Source organism: Hipposideros armiger, unplaced genomic scaffold, assembly GCF_001890085.2.
Source record: "Hipposideros armiger isolate ML-2016 unplaced genomic scaffold, ASM189008v1 scaffold_283, whole genome shotgun sequence".
In the NCBI taxonomy this organism is placed as follows: Eukaryota; Metazoa; Chordata; class Mammalia; order Chiroptera; family Hipposideridae; genus Hipposideros; species Hipposideros armiger.
The window spans coordinates 2,043,821-2,054,706 of NW_017731633.1; the positions used below are offsets into that span (position 1 = coordinate 2,043,821).

General features: G+C 49.6%; 1 protein-coding gene and 2 long non-coding RNA genes across 3 annotated transcripts; 1 reads left to right on the plus strand and 2 right to left on the minus strand.

Moving 5' to 3' along the window:
* Window positions 1–360: 360 nt before the first annotated feature.
* LOC109391092 (uncharacterized) lies at window positions 361–1,279 on the minus strand. The gene is made up of 2 exons (XR_002125713.1): window positions 1,147–1,279; window positions 361–612 (listed from the first exon to the last, which is right to left on the minus strand). It is a non-coding gene; the product is annotated as an uncharacterized LOC109391092 (long non-coding RNA).
* Window positions 1,280–1,305: 26 nt separating this feature from the next.
* LOC109391093 (uncharacterized) lies at window positions 1,306–9,232 on the minus strand. The gene is made up of 3 exons (XR_002125714.1): window positions 9,147–9,232; window positions 3,054–3,178; window positions 1,306–1,770 (listed from the first exon to the last, which is right to left on the minus strand). It is a non-coding gene; the product is annotated as an uncharacterized LOC109391093 (long non-coding RNA).
* Window positions 1,868–10,880, plus strand: CUNH19orf81 (chromosome unknown C19orf81 homolog). The gene is made up of 5 exons (XM_019658336.1): window positions 1,868–1,943; window positions 7,607–7,679; window positions 7,780–7,900; window positions 9,126–9,265; window positions 10,130–10,880. The coding sequence occupies exons 1-5, from the start codon at window positions 1,880–1,882 to the stop codon at window positions 10,323–10,325; spliced, it is 594 nt and encodes a 197-aa protein (XP_019513881.1). The 5' UTR covers window positions 1,868–1,879; the 3' UTR covers window positions 10,326–10,880.
* The last annotated feature ends 6 nt before the right edge of the window (window positions 10,881–10,886 follow it).

Consider the following 10,886-nt stretch of genomic DNA (forward strand, 5'->3'; position numbering starts at 1 on the left):
GCCATGGGAGGGCTGTGAGCAGCGGAGGGGCAGTGGCAGCTCTGGGTGCAGCAAGAGCCCTCTGGAACCCTGCGGGGAAAGGAATGAGGCTGGGGTGAGGGTCCTGGCAGGAGAGGATGAAGCCTGAGTGGGTGTCCTCAACGGGAATGAAGCGGAGCGAAAGCAGCGGAGTCAGGAGACAGAAGGGATGGAGCCTAGGGTCTTATGGACTCTGGGGGACAGGTGTGCCTGGTCATGGGAATGAAAGATGTCCCCTTTCCCATAGGGATGGACTTGGCAACTGGAAATGGAGGACAGCCTGATGGGAGACAAAGAAACATGAGGATGCAGGGCCACAGAGGAACTGAGTCTGGAAATGAATCTAATTAAGCCTGGACTGTTTTCATTGCCAATGACAGAAACTCAAAGGACCTAAGCAGAAAAGAAACTTAATTGTGTGGATGAGGGGTTCAGGCACGACTGGATCCTGGTGTCCCAGTCACATCAGGAATCTGACTGTCTGCATCTTTGGTCTCCTTTCCTCCCGTCTTTGCTTTCAGGCAGGTTGTCTTACCATATGGCAAAATGATGGCTCCCAGCAGCTCCAGCCTAGGCTCTGACCAGCCTGGCAACCTCAATGGAAAAACAAAGATCCTCTTTTACACAAGTTCAGCAGAAGTCCAAAGACTTTGTTTCTTTGGTTGATTTTTAAGTTCACCCCTGAGAAAAATCACTCAGAAAATCAAGGTTCACCAGGAAGCAGGGAACTGATGTTGATCAAGCAAGAGTAATGGACAGTTAAGACAGAGACCAGCTGGAAGTAGACAGAAGAGGACTAGAGATACAGGTACAGAGACAGACTGGGAGGACAGACAGAATAACTGAGAAAGTCCAGCCTACTCTGCCATAGTTCTGCAGACACAAAGAAAGGGATGCCTATTGGGCACCCATGTGGCTAGACCCCTTCACTCCTGCACTTGGGGCCCAGGAGGCCCCAGACCCTTCCCCTGCAGACCCAGGAATTCAGGACCCCAGCCCCTTCCTCCCTCAGATCCAGGAGTCAGAGCCTCCAGCCCCTCCCCCTCCCTCTGGAGGTACCATGGCAACCAGGCCCTCTGCCCACCTTTCCCTCCCCCATACAGAATTCAGTTTCTGTTTGAATCTCACCTGTGTCTAAACAGTTCCTGCGTGAGACAGGGATGAGCAGAGGGCAAGTGGGAACAGAAAGGGGATGACAGAGGGGAGGGGAGCCAACGCACAGGGCAGAGGCAGCTATGAGAAGAGAGAGATGGGGAGAGATGGAAAAAGGAGACTGGGGAGAGATGGGGAGAGAGGTGGGGAGACAGAGAGAGGGTGACAGGGTCAGAGAGAGGCAGACAACTATGAAGAGAGGGAGTGAAGGGGGGCTGGGGAGACATTGGGGAAACTGATAGAGGGGGAGATTGGGGAAATGGAACAAAGGAGGGGGAGAGAAGTGGAGAGAAAGAGGGCAGAGAAATCAAGGGAAAGAGTGGGAGAGAGATGGGGAGAGAGATTAGGAGAAATCAGGGGAACACAATGGGGAAAGCGGGAGAGAGGGAGAGGGGCAGAGACATGGGAAGAGAATGAGAAAGAGAGAGGGGGAGAGAGGGGGAGGGGTAGAGACTCAAGGAGACAGGGAGAGGTAGAGGAAGAAACAGGAAAGTGCGAAGGAAGGAATTGGGGCACAAAGGGACTCCCAGAAGTTAGGGGAAGCCGGATCTCAATGTGGTCTTCACAACCTTCCGGTTCTTCCATATTTGTTCCCCCGGGCTTCAAAGAAAAGGAGGAGACAGCAGCAGGGAGAAGGAGCTGGGGTGGGTGGCCTAGTCAGAGCTCTTCTCCCCACCCTCCTGAGACTTCCCTCACCCACCTTCCCAGGATGCAGCAAGAGGGGGAGCCCCTGTGCTCCTCCATGGGCGCACCCAGTATGCACAGGGAGGCAGGTACTGAGCCCTGTCTGTGTGTTTGTGTGTGTGTGTGTGTGTGTGTGTGTGGTGTGTGTGTGTGTGTGTGTGTGTGTGTGTAGGGAGGGGGGAAGAGGAATTTGTTTCATGAATTGTGTCCTAGTCCTGGCATGCAGTGTGCTCTTAAGCAAGTCGCTGGCCTTCCAAAAAGAGAGCCGCCCACCCCAGACTCTTAGGTCGACCAGAGTCCTGGACTGTACCCTTTGAACCTCACTACATTTCCTGTGAGTTTCTGAAGTTCCCTGGCCAATGCTCTGGACCCAGAGCTACATTTCCCATGAACCTCTGGGGTCTTAACTAGTCTTCTAAGGCCATTACCTTCCCTAGACACCACACCCTGGTCCCTCACACTCTTCTTGACTGCCACGCTGAACTTAGCATTTTCCCCCAAAGCCACTCTTCCTCCCTGCTTCCCATCTGCTAATGGTCCCACCACCAACCCAGTCACTGGGCTAGACCCCAGGTGCTGCTTTCCCCATTCCCTCCCACAGCCATCAGTCCCCAGCCCCATCTTCCTGCCCACTATCCCTGCCTCTCCATCCCCACAGCCCCAGCTCAGTTCTTGCCCTCTTCCATGTGGATCATTTCTCCACCTAACTCGCTGGTCTCCAGTTTCTCCCCTCCAGCCATTCCCCACATGGCTCCAGAGGGGTCATTCTGACACCCAGCGCTGACTCTGTCTCTCCCCTGCTCACAGCTTCCTTCCTTCTTCATCACTCCCAGGATAGAGTCCCAACCCCTCAGCCTGGTATTCAAGGCCTTATGTGGCCTGACGCCAGCTGACAACTTCAGGCTCATGTTCCAAGGTTCCCTACTTGCACTCTACTTTAGCACAGAGCATTCATTCATTCACTCATTCAATATTTGTTGAGTAATATCTCTGTAAGGATACATTTGGCTAGCAGGTAATAGAAAACTGGACTTGTGTAAAGAATAGGAAAGTCATTATCTACCCAAAAAGGAGCCCATAGCTGGGGTGGGCTTTGGGTTTGGTTGAGTCAGCAGCTTAATGAAGTCATTAAGAACCCAGTTTCCATTTCCCTGCTTTTTGGTCTGGGATATATCCCCTTTTCACACAAGCTTGCTTACCTCATGGTGACAAGATGGCTGCCATAGCTCCAGGCATCACTTCCAGAGGTCTTCATCTTAAGAACTCCCAGATGATCTTTCCTCACATTTCATTGGCCAGCATCTGTTCACTCTTATCTTAATTGCTGGCAAAAGGTATTAAATTATGATTATTTTAGTCAGTGGTCCTCACTCTGGCTACACATCAGGTGGGAGGATTTAAAAAAATTTATACCTAATCCCACCTCAGATCCAATTTAACCTGAATCGCTATGTCTGGGATTATACCATCTATACTTTTTTTAATGTTTGCCAGGTGATTATGATGAATAGTAAGGGTTGAAAGGCATTGGTTTAAACTGGAGGGGATATTGCTGAGGGAACTGGAGATTGGTAAGCCTCCCCTGAGTCACATGGATGAGGAACCAGACCCCCATCAAATGGAGGAAAAAGGATGAGAACGGCTCAAGGGGTATCTTTTCCAGGCGTCTGCTGTAAGCACTTACCCTGTACCAGGTGCTATGCTAGGCATAGCAAATGCCCTGGTGGCAAAACAGACACTGTTTCTCTGCCCTCAGTTTTCTTTTAGTGTCTTTGAATGCCTCTGTCTTTTGAAAACCCCACCCCACACCATCTCTAATATAGACTGAGGCACCCACCTGATCAATATAAGTTGTGTATAGCTCCAGGAAAGTTGAGTGGAATTGAGTTGACCAGTTGGCCAGTTTAGTAGATCAATATTTGTTCATTTTCAGTTTTTCTGTTTTCTTTGTGGTGTTTTGGAACCAATAACATTTTCAGCTTATCAGGTTGCAAGTTTTGGCATAGGCTATTAGAAAGCCCATGAGTCCCAAGCATTTTACCTGTAGAGCTTAATGAATGGAATGATGCAGCCTGTTCTCACGCAGGGAGGGCAGACGTGAGACACACCATCTCACAAATAATTAATAACCTACAATGGCCATAAGTGCTCCTTAGTCTTGAGGCTGAAGAGAATTCTGGGAAGTTTCTGCAGATGGCCATATTCTCTTTTGCTGAAAGACAAAGGTCCTGAGGCAGGAGAAAGCATGGAAAGTTCCAGTCACAGGACCGTGTTTTCAGAATGCAGCAAAGCAGGATGACAAGGATGCCTGAACAGGCTTAAGGCATCAGCTGGGTCTGATCATGTGTGGGTTTGCGAGCCACAGGGAGAACTTTGAACTTAATTTATCCCAATGACAATAGAAGTCTTCGGAGGGTTTTGAGGAAGAGGAAGATATGATCAGGTTCATATTTCCAAGTGCTATTTTGATGGGGTGATGAGAGAGAGAGAAATTAAAAGGAGTTAGGAGGCTGTGGTTCAGACAAGAGTGAGGTAAGAGGCAGCAGACTGAGGAGATTGAGAACAGGCTCTGGATCCAGACACCTAGACTTTCATCCTGATTCCATCACGTTGGACTGTGTGACCTTGGGCAAGTCACTTAACCTTTCTGTGCTTCTGTTTCATCATTTGTTAAACTACACTATCTCAGAAAGCTGTCATGAGGATGCACTGGAAAGTGCTTTTAAAAGTGCTTGGCTTTTTTGAAAGGGACTGTAAACATGTAGTTATTATTGTTGTTGAGTGGACAAATTTAAGAAGGAGATTATTGTGTTGGAGGGATGGAAGGGAGGCCAGTATGGTTCAAGGAACGTGATCAGACAGGTTAACAGAGGGGACCACACGCAGGACAGGTGCTTCTCAAAGGGTATCTAGTTAAAATGCAGATTCTGATCTAGTAGATCTGGGGTGGGGCCCTGAAATGCCGTGTTTCAAACAAGGGGACTTGATCCTGAAGGTAAAGGAAGTTTCTTTCTTTCTTTTTTTTTTAAAGTAAATCTTTAAGGATTAAATAATTCTTATGCCATTAGGTTTTTAGAGTACAGAAAGAAATGGAACATTTCTTAATGAATTCTATAGCTGAATGCTAGTGTCAAAATATTATAAAGACACTCAAAATTAAAACCACAGAACTAACACATTTGAAAAAAATCTATGTATATAAATAAATAAATTACACATTAGCAAATCAAACCCTATACTTCACAACTTGAAAACAAGACTGCTCTGTAAGGTTACTCAGGGCAGAATGGCTGTCATTTAGTGAACAATTTTATCAAATACAACAGGTAAGGTTCATTTTCCTTATGCAGAGGTAATCAGCTCTAGGAAATGTATTAAAGCAATTTAGTACATTAAGAAGATAAAGAAGGAAAAGCCCTATGATAATTTCAATAGAGAGCAAGTCAGCATTTGATAAAATTAATATCCTTTCCTGATCAAAACAAAGTAATTTTTAAATTGGAGTGAGAATGATACTTCTAAATGCCATTGACATGGGAACCAGAGATGACAGATCTTTAGCAACAGGGCTCGCCAACAAGCTCAAAATAGCATCCAAGGGACAGTCCACAGTGAACATCTTCCAGACCCCCCATGCCAAGCCAGACTACCAAGGCACCCATTTAAGAAAGAACATATTCCCTTACTAGTCCTCACTTCCAATCTCCAAACTCGATGGGTCGGAAACTGCCAATTAAGGTGGAGGCAGAGAAGTGAAGAAGTAACGGGCATTGTAATATAAGGTAGAGAAACAGAACGGGATGGAAATCTTCTTGCTCAAACAGATTCATGTTGTGGGGGTGGCAATTTAACTCTAAACCAAGTCTGGAGTTTCACTTGGTATCTTGGACTTTAAATTCTAATTTCTGGATTGAGATTGTTTGGAACTTAAAGTGACTGTTGGACTATCTGTTATCTAAGAATTAACTGAAGTTTCTCGTGGTTTGTAAGATGGGGTGCTGAGACGAAAAGATTACCCCAGCTGCCCTGCAGGAACATATAGGAGGTGGGAGGACACAGGCAAGAGAGGGGGACTTACTACGGTACAAACTAAGCTATGTTGATTCCCTGAAGTCAAAGGCCGCCAGGAGCATAGCTGTGTGCTGGAGACAGCCTGTACCGGCTCACAAGAGTCCACTGTTGAGTTTCGCAAGCTGGTTGTTAGAACTATGGGTAGCATGCAATTGGTCATGGAGGGAATACTGACACCATGAAAACTGGCAAATGCTGCTACTTGTGTGTGTGTGTGTGCAAGAACATATATGCATGTGTGCAAGGGTGAGAGAGAGAGAGAGAGAGAGAGAGAGAGAGAGAGAGGGAGACACGCACCATTGAGTTTATTGACTTGTAATGAGGAAGACCGTAACACATGCAAAGCCTCAGTGAAAGGATGTTAGAACTTTTTATAGGAACTGGGCTGTGTTAGGCAACTTTGGGAGGACTCAGGGAAGTGGGGCTGTGCTCTGAATCAGGTGCTGGCAGGAAGCGGAGGCAACCCCTGAGGCAGGAAGAATGAATCGAGCTAATACTATGATTGGAAAAGCATCAGCATCAGCTCTGAGCCAAGAGGGGGGTCTGTTTGGTCGTTTTGTGATTTAGGCAACGTTCACATTTTGTTGTGTTGAGGCATGACTCCAGAGTGGTCTTATGTCTATCTTGGTTCATCATCATCACAGTGTGGCCTTGGCTAATGCTGGTGGTGTTCTGTGAAATTGTTTATGCCAACAGGAGAGCACCATGGCCTGGCTAGGAGGGCCAGGCCAGCTCCTGGCTGCCAGGGGCTATTTTGTTCAGCTGCCATAACAAACACAATGGTATTAAGAAGACAGTTTATTTCTTATGTAATGAGAGACAGGTGGTCTAGATCACTGGGAGATCTTAGCCCATGAGATGAGTCAGAGACCCGGGTTCCCTCTGTATTGTGGCTCCACCACCTATAGCATGGTTGAAGCTAGCTTATTGTCACATCCACATTCTGGTCTAAGGGAAGGGACAACAAGTCTAAGACGAAGAATCTATTTTAAGCAAATGTCTCCAAAGATGCATCTTTACTCCCACTAACACTGTGGGTGAGAACTTGGTCATGGGGCCACATCTAGCTGCAAGGGAGGCTGGGAACTGTTGTCTCTAGCTGGGCGGCCATGTGCAGATAAAACTCTAGAATTGTATTGGAAGGGGAAAATGGATTATGCAGACAACTAGCAGCTGGCCATAAAAGACCAGTTAGCCGATGGTGGGCTTGTCTAGACGGGCCCAGATTTGAGAGCTGTTATCAGTCAAGTTCTAATCAGGAGGCTGATTCTGAGTGTTGGAAAAACCACAAACTGGATTCAAATGCTACTGCTGGAGAGAACTGGCACTGCTGTAGTGAAGAAGGGAGGCTGGGGTGACTGCAAGAGGAAGCAAAAAGGGGCAAGTCCCTTCCTCTTCCTCCTGCCTTGCTATCTCCCTCTAGCGCCACCTTTAGGCAAAGCCTAATAGGAACCTCATAGGAATTCAGTGTCAGAATGGAAATGGGGTTGGTCGAGTCCTCTTCCTGGTATCTCAGAGCCCGGTGTAGAAGGGTGGAATTTGGAGCTCAAAGACAGTAGCTTAATAACTAGCACAAGAGCGATTCTGGGGGTGGCATGGACAGGACTTGGTGATGCCCATTTTAGCAGAATAATGTGTGAGGAGTGCTCAGGCCAGCTGACATTGACTTCTATGTCCCCAGGAGCCCTCCATGTGGACCCCAAGACCCCAGAGGAGACACAGGCTTGGAGCCTGGGCAGGTCCGCCAAATCCTCGTGAGTGACCCCAGTGCCAAAACTTCTGACCTCAGCTCTCTGGAGTGTGATGGCAGTGACCTCGACCTCAGAGGTCCCTGCCCGATTTCTCTCTCCCCAGGAAGCAGCACCTGCGCCAGGTCGTTGCAGAATACGAGGCACTGGACCGAGAGCTCCCATGCATCAGGAAGTTCCCCACGCCGCCCACTGCCCAGCCCCTGTGCCTGTGCGTAGAGACCTCGGTGAGTGGCCCCCAGCCCTTGTGTCATTTGGTGGTGTGGTAGAAAGGGCACAGGCACAGAACAAGGCAGATAGACTCTAAATCCAGGCCCTGGGCTTACCAGCAGCTGTGGGCTTGGCACCAAGACAGGTTGCTGAAAATTGACTGTGAATTTGTCAGACAATTGTCAAACTTATCACTGCAGATCTCAGAGGGGCAGAGAGAGGGGAAGGATGAGAGGTAGAGAAGAGCAGAGATTGAAAGGGAGAGACTGAGGACAAAGGGAGTCCTGCTAATTCATCTACTATGAAATTCTGTAAGGTTTACAAATATAGCAAAAGCATAAGAAAAAGCCAATGTTTTTGATAGATTCAGCGAACTGGTCATTCATTGCACAAATCCTTTGCAGTCCCTACCTTCAGTCAGAGGATGTATCTATTAGGGTCTCACTCATGCAAGAGTTAAATGAGAAGAGCAGACATTAATGAGACGCTTACTGTGTGCCAGGCTCACGGCTCACAGGCTCTCCCTCAGCTGACCTGGGTGACTTTAGCCCAATACAAGGATTGCTGTCCTTGTTTTAGGGACAAATCCCCACCCCATCGCTCCTCTTCTTTATAGCTTTGAATGTGAGACTCCCCCCTACCCCATACACGCACACCCAAGACTTGCCTTCTTGGAGGTGACCAATTTCATGACTTCGTTTTAGTTTCTCAGCAATTTTATACGCTATAACAATGGCATATCATCTTTGACATGGTAGTGATCAATACATGTCTCTTAATGTTAAATCGATTGACAAGAAGTCAAAACTCCCTATGACTCTTAGTTTTTGACAACTAATCATTCTTTAAAATGCTAATATGACTATAAAAGGAAAAGTGTACCACTTAAATCCTTGCGGAAGTCTTCAAGAGCTGCTAAAAACTTGCCATCCAATGCTGGTTGCTGGAAAAGTTTTCAGTGGATTGGTAAAGTTGGCCAAATTGGTGAATCATTCAGCCAACTGTTCGTTGACTTTTGACAAATCAGCTTGTGAGAATTGATTTTTTGGAGAATGACCTTGAATGAGTCAATAGATGCTTTTCTGCCTGAGAGAGCGACAGGACCCTATGATCAAGAGTGATCCTCGATCCTCAACTGCTACCTGAGCCTCTGGCACGTTCTGCATGTGGGGCTTAGGGTGGGGACTTCTGAACCCGTACTGAGCCCGGGTGTCACAAGCTGAGGCTCTCTGACTCCCCCAGCCCGAGGAGGACCTAACCCACCTGGAGGTGCTGGAGGCGCTGGAAGCCGAGTTGCCTGGGGCCATGGAGAGTGGCCGCGTGAGCAGCATCCGCTTTGAGAACCTGAACGTCATCTGTGGGACTGCGGGGCGCAGGGACCGGTGAGCTCGCGGAGGGGGCGGGCCTGGAGCGATCGGGAGGGGCGAGGCGACCGTGAGCGCGGCGAGAGGTCGGGGCTAGGAGTGAGGGCGGTGAGGGATGGGGTCTAGTGAGCGCGGGGGAGGGGGCGGAGTCGGGGCGAAGGAGCTGAGTGGGCAGGGCCGGGAAGTTAAGGCAGTGGTGGGCAAGGACTGGAGAAATCGAAGAAGGGCTTGGTTGATGTAAATGCGGGGCAACGGGGATAAGAATGAGAACCGGGAAGGGGGTGAACCGAGAGTTAGTGAGGTGAGGGGGCAGGCCCAGGTGAGATCAGAGAGAAGGTGGGATCTGAAGTAACAGTACCTTGAGTGACCGAGGAAGTGACAGGGATGCGTGTGGGGCCGGAGATAGGGAAGGCAGCTGAGGGGGCGGAGCCTAGAATTTGCGCATTATAGGGGCGGGACCCGGCGTGATTAGAGGGCTTGAGGCCTGGAGTGTCAAGTTGGGGGCGGGTCCAGGAGGTACCAATGACTGGAGAGAAGCCTGAGAGCCACTCTGAAAGGGCGGGGCTGGACAACGAAGGGGCGGGGCCTGGAGTGCTGGGTGAGGGTCTGGTCCTCGAGCGGGGGTTTGAAAGGTTGGAGCCTCGATAGACCCCGATTAGGGGGCAGAACCAGGCTGAGAGAGAAGATGGGGCCTAGAATGACTCTGGTGAAGATCGAAGTACAGGTTGATCTAGGCGAGAGGGCAGGGCTGGGGATGGGTTTAGGGATGCAGTGACGGGTGAGGGCAGGGACATTTCGAAAATCAAAGGCGGGGCTAGTATTACCAGCGATTCCCCTCCCGTCTCCGCCCCTCTTTCTCCTCTTGGTTCCGCCCCCTTGCAGGTGGCTCATCACGGTCACAGACTTCCAAACTCGCTCGCGCCTGCTGCGCTCCGGTATCCGCCTTCGCGGACTCGCGCACCTGCTCGTGCGCCACGACGAACTGCTTCTCGGAGATTACCGCCTGCACCTGCGCCGCTCCCTCGTCCGACGGCGCATGCTTGAAGCTCTGGGGGCGGAGCCAACCGAGGAAGACTGACGCGTAGGGGCGAGCCCCGGCTGCACTTGCGCACCGTCCAAACTAGCTCCGGCTACCCACCAGGAAACCCGAAGGGGGCGTTGCCTCCCCAGGAAGGAGGCGGGGCCGGCTCGAGGGGGTGGATACTGTGAGTTTAATTATAAAGAATGACCTGGTACAAAAGCCATTTCTCTCTGCAAAATCTTGGTGGGGAGTCAGGAGAGGTGATGGGAGGTAGGGACGAGCCCCCATAATATAATCCCGCCTCCCTAATCTTCCCCCAGTCCTGGCAAATGGACGCCTGGGTCCCAATCCCTTAAAGGTGAACTGAGGCCCACGAGAAGGAAGACCCGGGCGCCGGGGCTTTCAACGCGCGCCCGCCAGTGTCTCAGAGAGAACCAGACGTCCTCATCCGCCCCCTGCTTTCTCCTCCCACCCCCCTTGGAAGACAATTCTCCGGGCTTTTATTTCAGGTTTTTTTCTGGATTTTTTTTGTGTTCTAAGGTTTTTTTTTTTTCTTTTTTGTGTTTTCTTTTGTTATTGTTCCTCTTTTTGCTTTGTCTCTCCTCTCCGCCCCGCGCT

Bases quoted from the DNA above. Each gene is read 5' to 3' on its own strand.
- CUNH19orf81 (XM_019658336.1), top strand. From the start codon at position 1,880: ATGCAGCAAGAGGGGGAGCCCCTGTGCTCCTCCATGGGCGCACCCAGT. The intron at 1,944-7,606 runs GTACTGAGCCCT...CTATGTCCCCAG, and splicing joins CAGTATGCACAGGGAGGCAG to GAGCCCTCCATGTGGACCCC. The intron at 9,266-10,129 runs GTGAGCTCGCGG...GCCCCCTTGCAG, and splicing joins ACTGCGGGGCGCAGGGACCG to GTGGCTCATCACGGTCACAG.